Consider the following 12,734-nt stretch of genomic DNA (forward strand, 5'->3'; position numbering starts at 1 on the left):
ATGCTGCGATTGGCACTGGGAGATGAGGGGAGTGTGGGTCAGACAGTAGAGAATTACATTTGATGGCCAAGAATTATTAATCTTGCAAGACTTCTTCCCTTCCTTTCTTCTTTCCCCTCCTCGTACCCCAAACATTTCTAGTTAAATAACAATAATTTAATGAATTTTGTACAGGGAAATGAACATATCAAGAATAGATTATGATAGGCAGTCATGAAATTGAAAGAAAACACAAGGGAAAATGCATCCATATTAAACATTTACAGGAAACCACAATACTACTGAAGTAGAAAATAAATTCAACAGACTGATTAACCCTACTGATATAGGAGTGATTTTCCATCGAATTGTAACCTAATCCTGAATTTGCCGACAGTGTAACATAGTGTAACCAAGCCACAGTGTCACACAGCCTTGTTCGATCATGATCACATAATATTGAATTATTCAGTCATGGTGCTGGCTCTGGAATTGATTGAAGTTCTTCAAGTCCAGCTGGGGTGACTGAGACAGCAAGATATGACTAATCTCACCATTAGAAAAAACCTGAATAACCTTGCCCTGACACAGGTAAAGGAAGTAAAATGGGTGCACTTAAATACATTTATTTTATCTCTTTACCATTTAGATATGATGTAACCATCCCCAGCGCACGGCTCAAACGACTAACCAAAATGGTCCTGGTTTTGGTGGGTGTTTTTGTGGTTAGTTCGACGCCATACCAGGTGATTCAACTGGTGAATCTCAAAGTCACTCAGCCGACCACAACATATTTCATCGTCTATTATATCTCCATCTGCCTCAGCTATGCCAGCAGCAGCATTAACCCATTTCTCTACATGTTACTCAGTGGCAACTTCCGGAAGAGGCTGACTCACTGCACAAAGATTCAAATGAAAGTAACTGAACGAGAAATTATTAACATGAAAAGCACAGTAAAGTCAAGTGATTCGGTGTAAATATTCTCAACTTGAGTCATTAAATATACTCAAGGCTGACGTTAATCATGTTTGGCTTGTAAATGAATTGAGGATTATGGGGATCAGACAGGAAGAAAAAAAGTCAAAGCCAGGTTCCGATCAAATTGGATTCTTTGAATGGTGCAGGCTGCTGGTGCAAAAGCTCAATTCCTGCTCCCGTTTCTTACAGTCTCACTGGGACATATTTTCTCTATGTAAGCAAAAAAAAAAGACTGCTATGGAGTATTACCAATGAGGTAAAAATAGTAACACAGAACTCAATCTTTAAATCACCATCAAGTTATTTTCTGATTATAAATATTTAAGAGTTCTGCATTGAATTTTAACGTTGACCATTCCGCCTACTTCCGATAAGCAGGGCAAAATCAGTCAGGTGTAAAGTGTGTTTTGAATCAATGGAATTGAACTGACTAGTAGTTTATTGTCATCTCTGTAGCATAAAAGTCTCAAGTCAACTAAGAGAGAATCATCTCTCTCTCTCTCAAAATATAGCAAGAACTACTATTTCAAGGAAATTTGAGTCTAAAATTATAAATCGGATCTTGTCCCCATAACCAATAAAGATTGTATCCCTACAATTGAGACTTCTGTGGTGCAGGGCAATATCCATTGCCTGAACAATAACAGTCAGAGCCCTGAAGTGCAACTCTTCCACACCATCAGTTGGAAAATGTTTTTGATCATCATCATCCTTGTCATCCTTGGATTCTATAAAAATAGCATTCAGTTAAAATGACAGAAGTTGTTCTTGTAGTTTCAAAATAGATATAACTCTAAACTGTTGCTGTTTCATATTTCACCATATACCTATCCATTCATTTTAGCCCTTTCAAATGTAAATTGCAACAAATTCCTCTGCAAGTATTTCTGTCCCTGTAATAAACAGCTTCAAATAGTTGATATTAAGTGCAGTTAAAGACATATTGTTTAAATGTATAGTTTCAAGAGTCAAGAGTGCTTTATTTTCATATGTCCCAATATAGAGCAATGAAATTCCTACTTTCAGCAGCACAACAGTATCAAATTTATCATTGGTTTGGAAAAAAATGACACCATTTCTAGTCTTTGTACAATATGCTTCCTTAACAAGTACTTCACTTTTCTCTTTTACCGTTTTTGCAACTAATTGAATTGAAGTATTAGATAAATAATTTAATGGAAGTAGATGATATAATTAGGGAGCAATAGTTTGGCAAAAATTTGATGTGAATTATTCTAATAACTTGTTTATTATCTGGTGTTCGAAAATGTTACAAAAAGATGTCGAAATTGCACGTAATAGTTGTATGTGTAAAGAAAAGTTCATGTACATGATAAAAACGCTGTTTGTCATTCCTGCCTTTAGTTCAAAGTGTAACATTATGTTAATCATTTAACGTTATTTTATCCTGTTAATTGAAGTCCTATAACATTTGTATGTGAGCAAAACAAAAATAAAAATTTCGGATGTGTGTTTTTTTAACCTGCCTCATGAATGTATTGCTTATGCCACTCTTCCTCATTCTAATTAAATTGTGTTTATGTTTTGTCATTCTGTTTGGCCTATTATTTCTACCCGTCATTCTCTAATCACATGATTCTCAGACTGCTTATTCTACAATTACGGTGGTGTTTTTCTAGCTCCGAGGTGTTTTCACTGATAATCCCTGTTTTTAGTCACTTATCATTTCCTCCCATATGATTTTCATTCCTTTCATATGGCAGACTTCATAACCGCCATGACTTCTTTCAAACTGAGTCCTTATTTTGAGGGGCTTTAAACTCAGGCATGCATCGGGACATATGGTGAAAGGCATTGCATTGGGCACTGATTATGTCAATTTCTTCCAAGGCCACAGAAGAAAGATTGTCTTATTCACAAGGCATACAGTATATGCTTCTGATTAATATTGTACCATCATGGTACAACATCTATTTCAGACAACCATGGAATCACTGTAGTGCACAAAGAGGCCATCTGGCTATTCAGGTTGTGCTGGTTCTTGCAGAACAATCAATCAGTACTGTTGTCAAACCTTTCCCCATATTGCTGTTATATCTCTTAATTCACTTCTTAAAGTTACAGTTGAATCTGCATTCACGATACATTCAAGCAGTGCCCTTAGGTTACAACTATTTCCTCATGAAAATATATTTCTGTTTGTTATCCTTTCATCTTTCACTAATCAGTTTAAATCTGTGCCCTTGGATTTTTGCCCTCTCTGCTAATGAAACTGGACACAATACTCTAAATGCGGCCTAGATCCCTCTGCTCTACAACTACCCAGAGCCCTACCATTCACTGCATAGGTCCTGTCCATGTTAGACTTCCCAAAATGCAACACCTCACATTTTTCTGCATTAAATTCATCAACCATTCCTCAGCCCACCTGGGCAATCGATCAAGATCCTGCTGCAATTTTTCACACCCATCTTCACTATCTGCAAAACCATCCACCTTTGTATCATCTGCAAACTTGCTAATCTTGCCTTGTATGTTCTCATCCAAATCATTGATATAGATGACAAATTGTAACAGGCCCAGCACCGAGGCACACCACTAGTCGCAGGCCTATAGTCCGAGAAGCAACCTTCCACCATCACCCTCTGCTTCCTTCCATGAAGCCAATTTTCTATCCATTCAGCTATCTCTCCTTGGATCCCATGCAATCTAACCTTCCAGAGCAGCCTGCCATGCGGAACCTTGTCAAATGCTTTGCTGAGTCCATATATACAACATCTGCACCTCTGCCCTCATCAACGTTTTTGGTCATGTCATGTATTGTGGTTTTACAGCATTATCTGCAACATTTGAGCTAATTCCTCGAGGAAAGCTATCAGCCGATGGCATTCTGCCACAGAATCAATAGTTCATCTCGTAGAGATGGAATAGTGCAGATGTATGAATACTGCAAATGGTAGTGAGGACAATATATTTGTTGAAGTAACAATTCCAGTTGTCAGTGGTCAGTGAAATGTTCCCAATACTCACCCGCAAGGGTTTCAATGACCGTGGTTGAATGCTATGGATTGTGCCGCTTTGCACCTGAAGTAGGCTTTGACACCAGCTATGGTCAGGATGAATATGGTGAATGCAGACGACTTTGGTGAGGATAAGCTGCTGAGTTGCCACACGACACTGGATAACAAGGAAGTAGCAATGAACAGGGCGGCAAGGAAGTAATTAGTAGGAGATGCCTTTGGCTGCTAATGAGCCACAAGTACAGGGTACACAAGCACAATAGTTGCAGAAGTTTAACTTGCGGCTGCCAGAAGATAAAATGAATATGTTTTTCCTCACAATGAAAATCAGAATTTTTACTAACTAAGGAAATGTTTAATGTCTCATACATCAAATCCTTGAACTGTTGCTTAGCTATTTTTTTAGAAAAGTTATAACAAACTGATTGTCTTGAAAATGTAAACAATCATTAATAAATGGGGCTGAATAGAGTGGGAGGCAGTCACACTCCTGCACAAATATCTTCCTAAATACTCCTGGCATTTCATCCTCTACATCAAGTCAAGTCGTTTATTTGTCACATGCACATACACGATGTGCAGTGAAATGAAAGTGGCAATGCCTGCGGATTGTGCACAAAAAAGAATTACAGTTACAGCATATAAATAAAGTTAATACAGAGAAGACAAAATTTAGTCCCTGGAGTTATAAAAGTTAACAGTCCTGATGGCCTGTGGGAAGAAATTCCGTCTCATCCTCTCCGTTTTCACAGCGTGACAGCGGAGGCGCTTGCCTGACCGTAGCAGCTGGAACAGTTGCTGGGGAGGCAGGGGTCCCACTTACAGTGATGGCTTTGGCCCGTGGTGCTGACTCTGTTTCTGTGTTGTCTGTAAGAGTGGTCAGCAAATGCTTGGCCGGCACATCTACCTCACCTTGGGGAGCGGAGAGTTTAAGTAATTGAAGATATTTGCAATTTCAAGCTCACTGGAGGCACAAACCATTTCATTAATAATAATAATAATAATGCATTTTATTTATATAGCGCTTTTCATATACTCAAAGACGCTTTACAGAGATTTTGAGAACATAGGTAAATGAATAAATAGATAAATAAGTAAATAAATAAATGAACAGAGAAAGGAGACAGAAGGTGAGGTGACCTTCAGTGGTTGAAGGCAGTACTGAACAGGTGAGACTTCAGCGATGTTTTGAATGTGGTGAGTGTGGGGGAGTCTCTAACGGTTTGGGGTAGTGAGTTCCATAGGGTGGGAGCAGCGATGGAGAAAGCCCTGTCCCCCCAGGATCTGAGTTTAGTCCGGATGTGGGGGGATAGGAGATTGGCAGCGGCAGAGCGGAGGGTGCAGGTGGGAGTGTGCCTGTGGAGGAGGTCGGTCAGGTAGGATGGGGCCAGGTTATGGAGGGTTTTGTAGGTTATGAGGAGGATTTTGTACTGGATTCTCTGGGGGATGGGGAGCCAGTGGAGTTTATAAAGGACGGGGGTGATATGGTCACGGATCGAGGTGTGTGTGAGTAGACGGGCAGCGGAGTTTTGAATGTATTGAAGTTTATTGATGATTTTTGAGGGTGCGCCATAGAGGAGGCTGTTGCAGTAGTCCAGACGGGAGGTGATGAAGGCGTGGATGAGGGTTTCTGCAGCTGTGGAGGAGAGGGATGGACGGAGACGGGCAATGTTTTTGGTCAAATTAAGGTCATTAAGGTCAAATGCATGCTGCTGCAGTTGTCCACCAAACCACCTGCTTCTGCCAATACTTCTCCATCTTGGTGCCATGGTTTCATTTTGATCAACAATAAACCGATGGATTTTATCATGTTCAGATTCTGCCCTGCTGTGGTCCTTTCTCTGCACCATCCATCTGCCACCACTGCTTCACCAGCCTCAGACGCCTGCCATGCTGTTGACATCTACCTGCTCTTAAAAGTGGGGGGTTAGAGTCACAATGGTATTACAATGTCCTCTGTATTGTGGCTTCCCCACCACCCTCGTGCTTCTGGTCTGTGCACTCAAGGACATTTCTGCCCCTCATTTATAGCACTCTCCCTCAAAGACAACAGTAAATCTGTGGATTGACTGTAGCATGGACTGAAGGGGAACCAAATCCCTGGCTCAGTCAACCTTTCCAGTCCCCTTGTCAATTGCATAGTGGATGGATCAGCCACAGGGGAAAGAAAATTTGAACTACACTCTTAGTTTCTAATGAGGTTTCTCTATCTGGTTGAGTATATAAATGCAAAATCGGGTTAATCAATGCTAAATCTAAATATTTATGGAGGATATAACTGCAAAGTAAAATTCATCTCGAGACTTCCATTTCCAGAAAACGTGCTTTTAAAAGTGAGAACCCAAGCAAAAATGCATGTAAAAAGCTATTCACAATCTTATCATTTGGAATAAAACCACTACCCTGTCAGTGACTCCATGACTTTCAACATTACACATTTTTTGGATACATGAATTAGAAGATATTGGTGGAGTGGGATTGTGGTGCAGCAGGATAGATCAATAGATTTGTAGTTATACAGCACCGAAATGGGCCTTCATTGTCCATATCAACCAACATGTTTATCTAAGCTAATCTTATTTGGCCCATATCCCTCCAAATATTTTCTATCATGTACCTGTGCGAATGTTTCTTTTAAACTTTGCATCTGCCTCCACCATCTCCTCTGGCAGTGAAATGTAGAAACAAGGAATTGCAGATTGCAGATTACAAAAGAAGACACGGTGTGCTGGAATAGCTCAGCATGTCAGGAAGCATCTCATGAGAACATGAATATATAAGTATAAGTATAAAGTACCTTTATTGTCATCCAAAAACATGTTTTTACATGACATTACGTCACCCACAGTCAACAATGAGAGGCAATAAAAAAGAAAGCAATAAAACACACAATCACAAAAACCAACATAAATCAAAAAAACATCCATCACAGTGAGTCTCCTCCAGTCACCTCCTCACTGTGATGGAAGGCCAGAATGTCTTCTCTCTTCCCTGCCGTCAGGCAGTCGAAATTGTCACGTTGGGGCGGTCGGGGCTCCCGACATTGAAGCCCCCGCCAGGCGGTGGAAAATCCCGCGGCCTATCCCAGGTCACGCCGGACGGTGAAAGGTCTGCAGCGGGCCGACCCAAGCCTCGCAATTCGGGGCGGACGAACAAGCTGCCGCTGCCGCTGCCAGAGCTCCCAAAGTCGGCCCCCACCCAGGTACCTGCGAGCTTCAGATGTTCACCGGGCCCACGGCCGAAGCCTCCGAAGGCGAGTCGCAGCTGCACTCGCAGCGCCACCACAGCCTCCGAAGGCAGCCAGCTCCGCAGGTGGTGAGTACAGTCCGCGGGCTCTGCGAACCAGAGCCCCAGGTGGTCCCAGCTGGAGGCCGCCAGCTCCAGGTGTTTGGCCGATGGAAGGCCGCAGCGTGAACGGAGACACGACCCAGAAAAAAGGTCGGGTCTCCGTTCGGAAGAGACACTTTTTATAGTTTCCCTCCCCCCCACACACATAGTACACAACCACAAAAAAGACTACATCACATCCAACACTTACAATTAAGACCAAAAAAAAAAAAAAAGACAAACGGACTGCAGGTGAGCCACAGCTGCTGCACAGCACCGGGTGATGTTTCAAGTCGGGACCCTTCTTCAGATCCAAGCTGATGAAGGGCCCCCACCCGAAACGTTGTCTAACCATATTCTCCTGAGATGCTGCCTGACCTGCTGAGCTGCTCTGGCTTGTTATCACCTCCTCTGGCAGCTCTTCATATACCCACACTTTAAATCTATGCCCTCCAGTCTTAGACTGGGAAAATAACTGTGACTATTTATCCTATCCATGCCTATCATAATTTTATAAACTTCCATAAAGTTACAACTTAGCCGAATTTGTTCCCTGGAAAAGAGTCCCGGCCTAACTCCAGTACTTAATCACAGGGCCAATGAAAGGAAAGTGTGCCATGTCTCAGAGACCAGCAAACAGTGGAAGTTAATCGAAACTCTATGTTGCTCACGAACACTGCTGAAAACTAAAAATAACACTGAGGCAATGATGTGTAGTATCCTCTAGTGGCGACATATTTCATTTCAGTTAAAGCACAATGAAAGCACAATTTATTTTCATTGAAGTGACTATATTTTATTAAACTGTATATATTGATTGTTGTTTGCTGTGCCTTTTTAATTTTAACTTAATTTAATGCACTTTATTCCTCGGGATTGTGGGAAACGGTATTTCGATTTTCTGTCTGTGTAAACTAACTAAAAATTGACAATAAGGTTGACTTTGACTTTGACTTGACTTTGAAAGCAGAAGCAAGATAATTTATTTTGTACGATGTGCAGTTAAATCTTTGTATTAATATCAAAAATACTTCAAAAATGAACAGCAGAATTGAAGGAAGACTACATTTAATGACATATATATTTGGGCATGGCGAGTCCGAAAACTTGTTGGTTGTAGAAGAAGTTTATTGCAGCCGCAATATTCGAATACAGAGTTAAACAACAAGGTAAAGGACAACCATCAAAAACTTACTGTCTTCTTCGAAGACTTCGCCGAACTGAACATTTCGGGCGCCAAAAGCGCACATGACCACGCTGGCCAATCAGCGATGTCGCTCCCTGGACCAATCCCCATGGTCGCGTTCACACGTGACCTCGCTGGCCAATCTGAGGGTTCGACGACCTGGACCATTCTCTATGGTCGCTACAGGACCCCCCCCAGAACCCGAGGTACGGAACCTAGCAGGGAGCCGGATTTCGCGACCATAACGAGTACGGAGAGGGACAGCCTGAACCACAGGAGCTGGGGGTTCCGGACTTGGAGGAACTGCCGGAACGGGGGGTCCTGGAGGAACTGCCGGAACGGGGGGTCCTGGAGGAACTGCCGGAACGGGGGGTCCTGGACTGAGCGGAACTAACGGAGGTCGGCCTCTCCTAGGGGTTTGACCGACCAGGACCGGTTGATCCGGATCCAAGTGTGCAGGTTTGAGCCGGGACACCGAGACGAGCTCACTCTTGCCGCACATGTCTAAGGTGAAGGTAGCCGTTCCCTTACGCAAAACCCGGAACGGCCCTTGATAGACCCTCTGCAACGGGGCGCGATGGGAATCTTTTCGCAGAAAAACAAACTCGCAGTCCTTCAGGGAAGGCGGTTCATGTACCATGGGACACCCATGACGTGAAGTCGGAACTGGAGCCAGGGAGCCCACTCGTTCCCGGAGAGATGCTAACACTGATGGGACTGTAGGCAGCTGGTCTGAAGGGTCCGGAAACAAATCTCTGGGTACTCGAAGTGTCGAGCCATATACTAGCTCCGCGGACGACGCACCGAGATCTAGCTTAGGAGCAGTCCGGATGCCCAAAAGAACCCAGGGGAGCTGGTCTACCCAGTCCGGGCCTTCAAGCCTTGCACTGAGGGACGCCTTAAGTTGACGGTGGAACCTTTCTACAAGTCCATTTGCCTGGGGGTGATATGCAGTAGTGGGTTGTAACTTGGAACCGTACAGTTCTGCGAGCGCGGCCCAGAGGGACGAAGTGAACTGCGGCCCTCTGTCAGTGGTAATAACTGCCGGGACCCCGAAACGAGCTACCCAATGGAGGGCCAAAGTCCTGGCACAAGACGCTGACGAAATATCAGACAATGGGAAAGCCTCTGGCCACCGGGTGAACCGATCCACCACCGTGAGGAGGTGGGTGTAGCCCCGGGAGGAAGGCAAAGGCCCGACTAAATCCACGTGGATGTGGAAAAAACGAACTGCTGGGACCTCGAAATCCTGCACGGGGGGCTGGACATGGCGCTGGACTTTAGCGGTCTGACAGGGAACGCAGGAACGCGCCCAACCCGCTACCTGTTTCCGTAGGCCATGCCAGACAAACCGAGCTGCTACCAAAGCAGAGGTGGAGCGGATGGACGGGTGCGCCAGCCCATGAATGGCATCGAAAACCCAGCGCTGAAGGGAGGGCGGTACTACCGGCCTGGGACGGGGAAGAGAAACATCGCACCAGACTTTTGTGCCTTCCGACCCGCAGGCTACCTGAGCCAACTTCAATCCCGAAGTGGTGGACTGGTATGCCGAAGCGGTATCCGCTAGAAGCTGTGCCTCCGCAAGCTCCTGGGGATCCACCTCGCAGTCCACCGCCGAAATAGGGGAAAAAGCAGGTCTAGACAGGGCGTCAGCAACGGCATTAAGCTTACCCGCGACATGACGGACATCGGTGGTAAATTCGGAGATAGCAGTCAGGTGCCGCTGCTGGCGGGCCGACCATGGGTCAGACAATTTGAAAAATGCAAATGTTAATGGTTTGTGGTCCGTAAAGGCCACAAATGGGCGGCCCTCAAGGAAGTACCTGAAATGACGAACAGCTAAATAGAGGGCCAGAAGCTCTCGGTCAAATGCGCTATACTTCAGCTCAGCCGAATTTAGTTGCCGGCTGAAAAACGCCAAAGGCTGCCAACGGCCACCGACCTGCTGCTCCAAGACCCCGCCCACCGCCACGTCAGAGGCGTCAACCGTCAGGGCCGTGGGGGCAGAGGGGCTCGGGTGGACCAACATGGTGGCGTCTGCCAAAGCTGCCTTAGCTGCTGTAAAAGCCGACTCTGCGGTCGGGGACCATATCAACTCTACCGGTTTTCCCGCAAGGCACTGGAAAAGCGGGCGCATGACCCGCGCAGCTGCCGGAACGAACCTATGGTAGAAATTAACCATGCCTACGAACTCCTGTAGTCCTTTTACTGTGGTGGGCCTGGGAAATGCCCGGATAGCCTCCACCTTCTCGGGCAAAGGGGAGGCGCCGGCAGGGGTGATTCTGTGCCCTAGAAAATCAAGAGAAGGGAGGCCGAATTGACACTTGGAGGGTTGGATAATGAGCCCGTGGTCTTGGAGCCGCTGGAACACAGTCCACAAGTGGACCTGGTGTTCCTGCACTGAGGGGCTGGCGACCAGGATGTCATCTAAATAAATAAACAAAAAGGGTAAACCCCGGCCCACACGGTCCATCAGTCGTTGGAAAGCCTATGCCGCGTTCTTTAAACCGAAAGGCATACGCAGCCATTCAAACAACCCGAACGGAGTAATCGTTGCAGTTTTCTGTATGTCCTCCGGTCGCACCGGAATCTGGTGGTATCCTCGCACCAAATCGATTTTGGAGAACACCACCGCTCCTTCCAGCCCAGACGAAAAGTCCTGTAGGTGCGGTATGGGGTAGCGATCAGCCGTGGTGACAGCATTGAGACGCCGATAATCGCCACATGGTCTCCATCCCCCAGATGCCTTGGAGACCATATGCAACGGCGAGGCCCACGGGCTGTCAGACTGACGGACAATTCCCATTTCCTCCATCTTCCTAAATTCCGCCCGTGCCACCACCAGTTTGTCTGGCGGTAGTCTCCTGGCCCGAGCGAAAACGGGAGGGCCTTCAGTGCGGATGTGATGGACCACGCCGTGCTTGGCTGAAGGCGTGTCAAAACGTTGGATGAGCAGCTCTGGAAACTCCGCCAGGATCTCAGCATACGAGTCAGGGGCCGCGACGACGGCCTGGACAGTAGGGCTGGGCGGGGAGGCGATTGTCGGAGCGACGGGCTCCTCTCCGGCGGAGGGTCGGAGGTCATTACCGCGGACATCAGGGACCAGTGAAAAAGCCCAGAAAAAATCTGCGCCCAGGATCGCTTGTCTGACGTCGGCTATGATGAATGGCCATTCGTACGTGCGGAGGCCTAACACAAGGGACATCTTCCGTATACCGAAAGTGCGAATGGGGCTGCCATTAACCGCGATGAGGGTGGGACCTGTCTTACCCGTTCTGGTTTCGAGGTCGGTCGGCGGCACTATACTGACGATGGCTCCCGTGTCCACCAAAAATTCTGTGTCCGTGAATCGATCATGGACGTAGAGGCGTCGGTTCTGGCCAATCGTAACTGCCCCTATGTACGATCGGCCGAGGCATTTCCCGCGAAGGTACAAGGTGAGCGGCAGTTGCGGGATTCGCTACCCCATCGTAGGTGATAATAGCACCAGCCGCGCTTGTGCGGATCTTTTTGGCGGGCTTTCGGAGAATTGGCGGGAGACGCGGCGCCATCTTGATGTCGCTGTGGCGTGGTCACTGATGTCGAGACCTTGTTGATCGAACCGCTTGCCTTGTTTTTAGCCGCTATGAGCGCGTCCGCTTTCGCTGCATATGCTTCGGGGTCCTTAAAAGAACAATCCGTGAGCAGCAGTCAGACATCCTCAGGAAGCTTCTCTCGGAATGCCTGTTCGAACATAAGGCAATCTGTATGCTCACCGACTAGCATCATCATTTCGGACATGAGAACGGAAGGCCGTCGATCTCCGAGATCCGGTAGGTGCAGAAGTCTTGCAGCGCAATCATGCCTATTAAACCCGAAGGTTCGCAGTAACACTTTCTTCATGGCCTCGTACTTGTTTTCCGCAGGCGGATTAACGATGAACCGCATCACGCGTGTGGTCGTCTCCGGTGATAGAGCGCTGACGAGGTAGTAATACATCGTGGAGTCGTCCGATATCTTCTTTATATGAAATTGAGCTTCGGTGTGGATAAACCAAGATTGCGGTGAATGTGTCCAAAACAACGGAAGGTGAACGCTCACCGCGCTTAACTCCGGTGTGCCAGGCGCGGCAATCAACAACGAGGCGTCGTGTCCCTGCATAGTCGGTGATCGTCCAGATCACGTCGGGGTCACCAATATGGTGAGTCCGAAAACGTGTTGGTTGTAGAAGAAGTTTATTGCAGCCGCAATATTCGAATACAGAGTTAAACAACAAGGTAAAGGACAACCATCAAAAACTT

At 46.3% G+C, this 12,734-nt stretch overlaps 1 protein-coding gene across 1 annotated transcript in view; it reads left to right on the forward strand.

The window, feature by feature from the left end:
• The window catches only part of mchr2a (melanin concentrating hormone receptor 2a), a 28,511-nt gene extending 26,046 nt beyond the window's left edge, over positions 1-2,465 (forward strand). The window contains exon 6 of the mRNA XM_078400203.1: positions 629-2,465. Coding sequence (XP_078256329.1) covers positions 629-959 — 331 coding nt within the window. The 3' untranslated portion in view covers positions 960-2,465. The remainder of the gene's footprint in view (positions 1-628) is intronic.
• Positions 2,466-12,734: the final 10,269 nt, after the last annotated feature.

The sequence above is a fragment of the Rhinoraja longicauda genome, chromosome 5 (genome assembly GCF_053455715.1).
Source record: "Rhinoraja longicauda isolate Sanriku21f chromosome 5, sRhiLon1.1, whole genome shotgun sequence".
In the NCBI taxonomy this organism is placed as follows: Eukaryota; Metazoa; Chordata; class Chondrichthyes; order Rajiformes; family Arhynchobatidae; genus Rhinoraja; species Rhinoraja longicauda.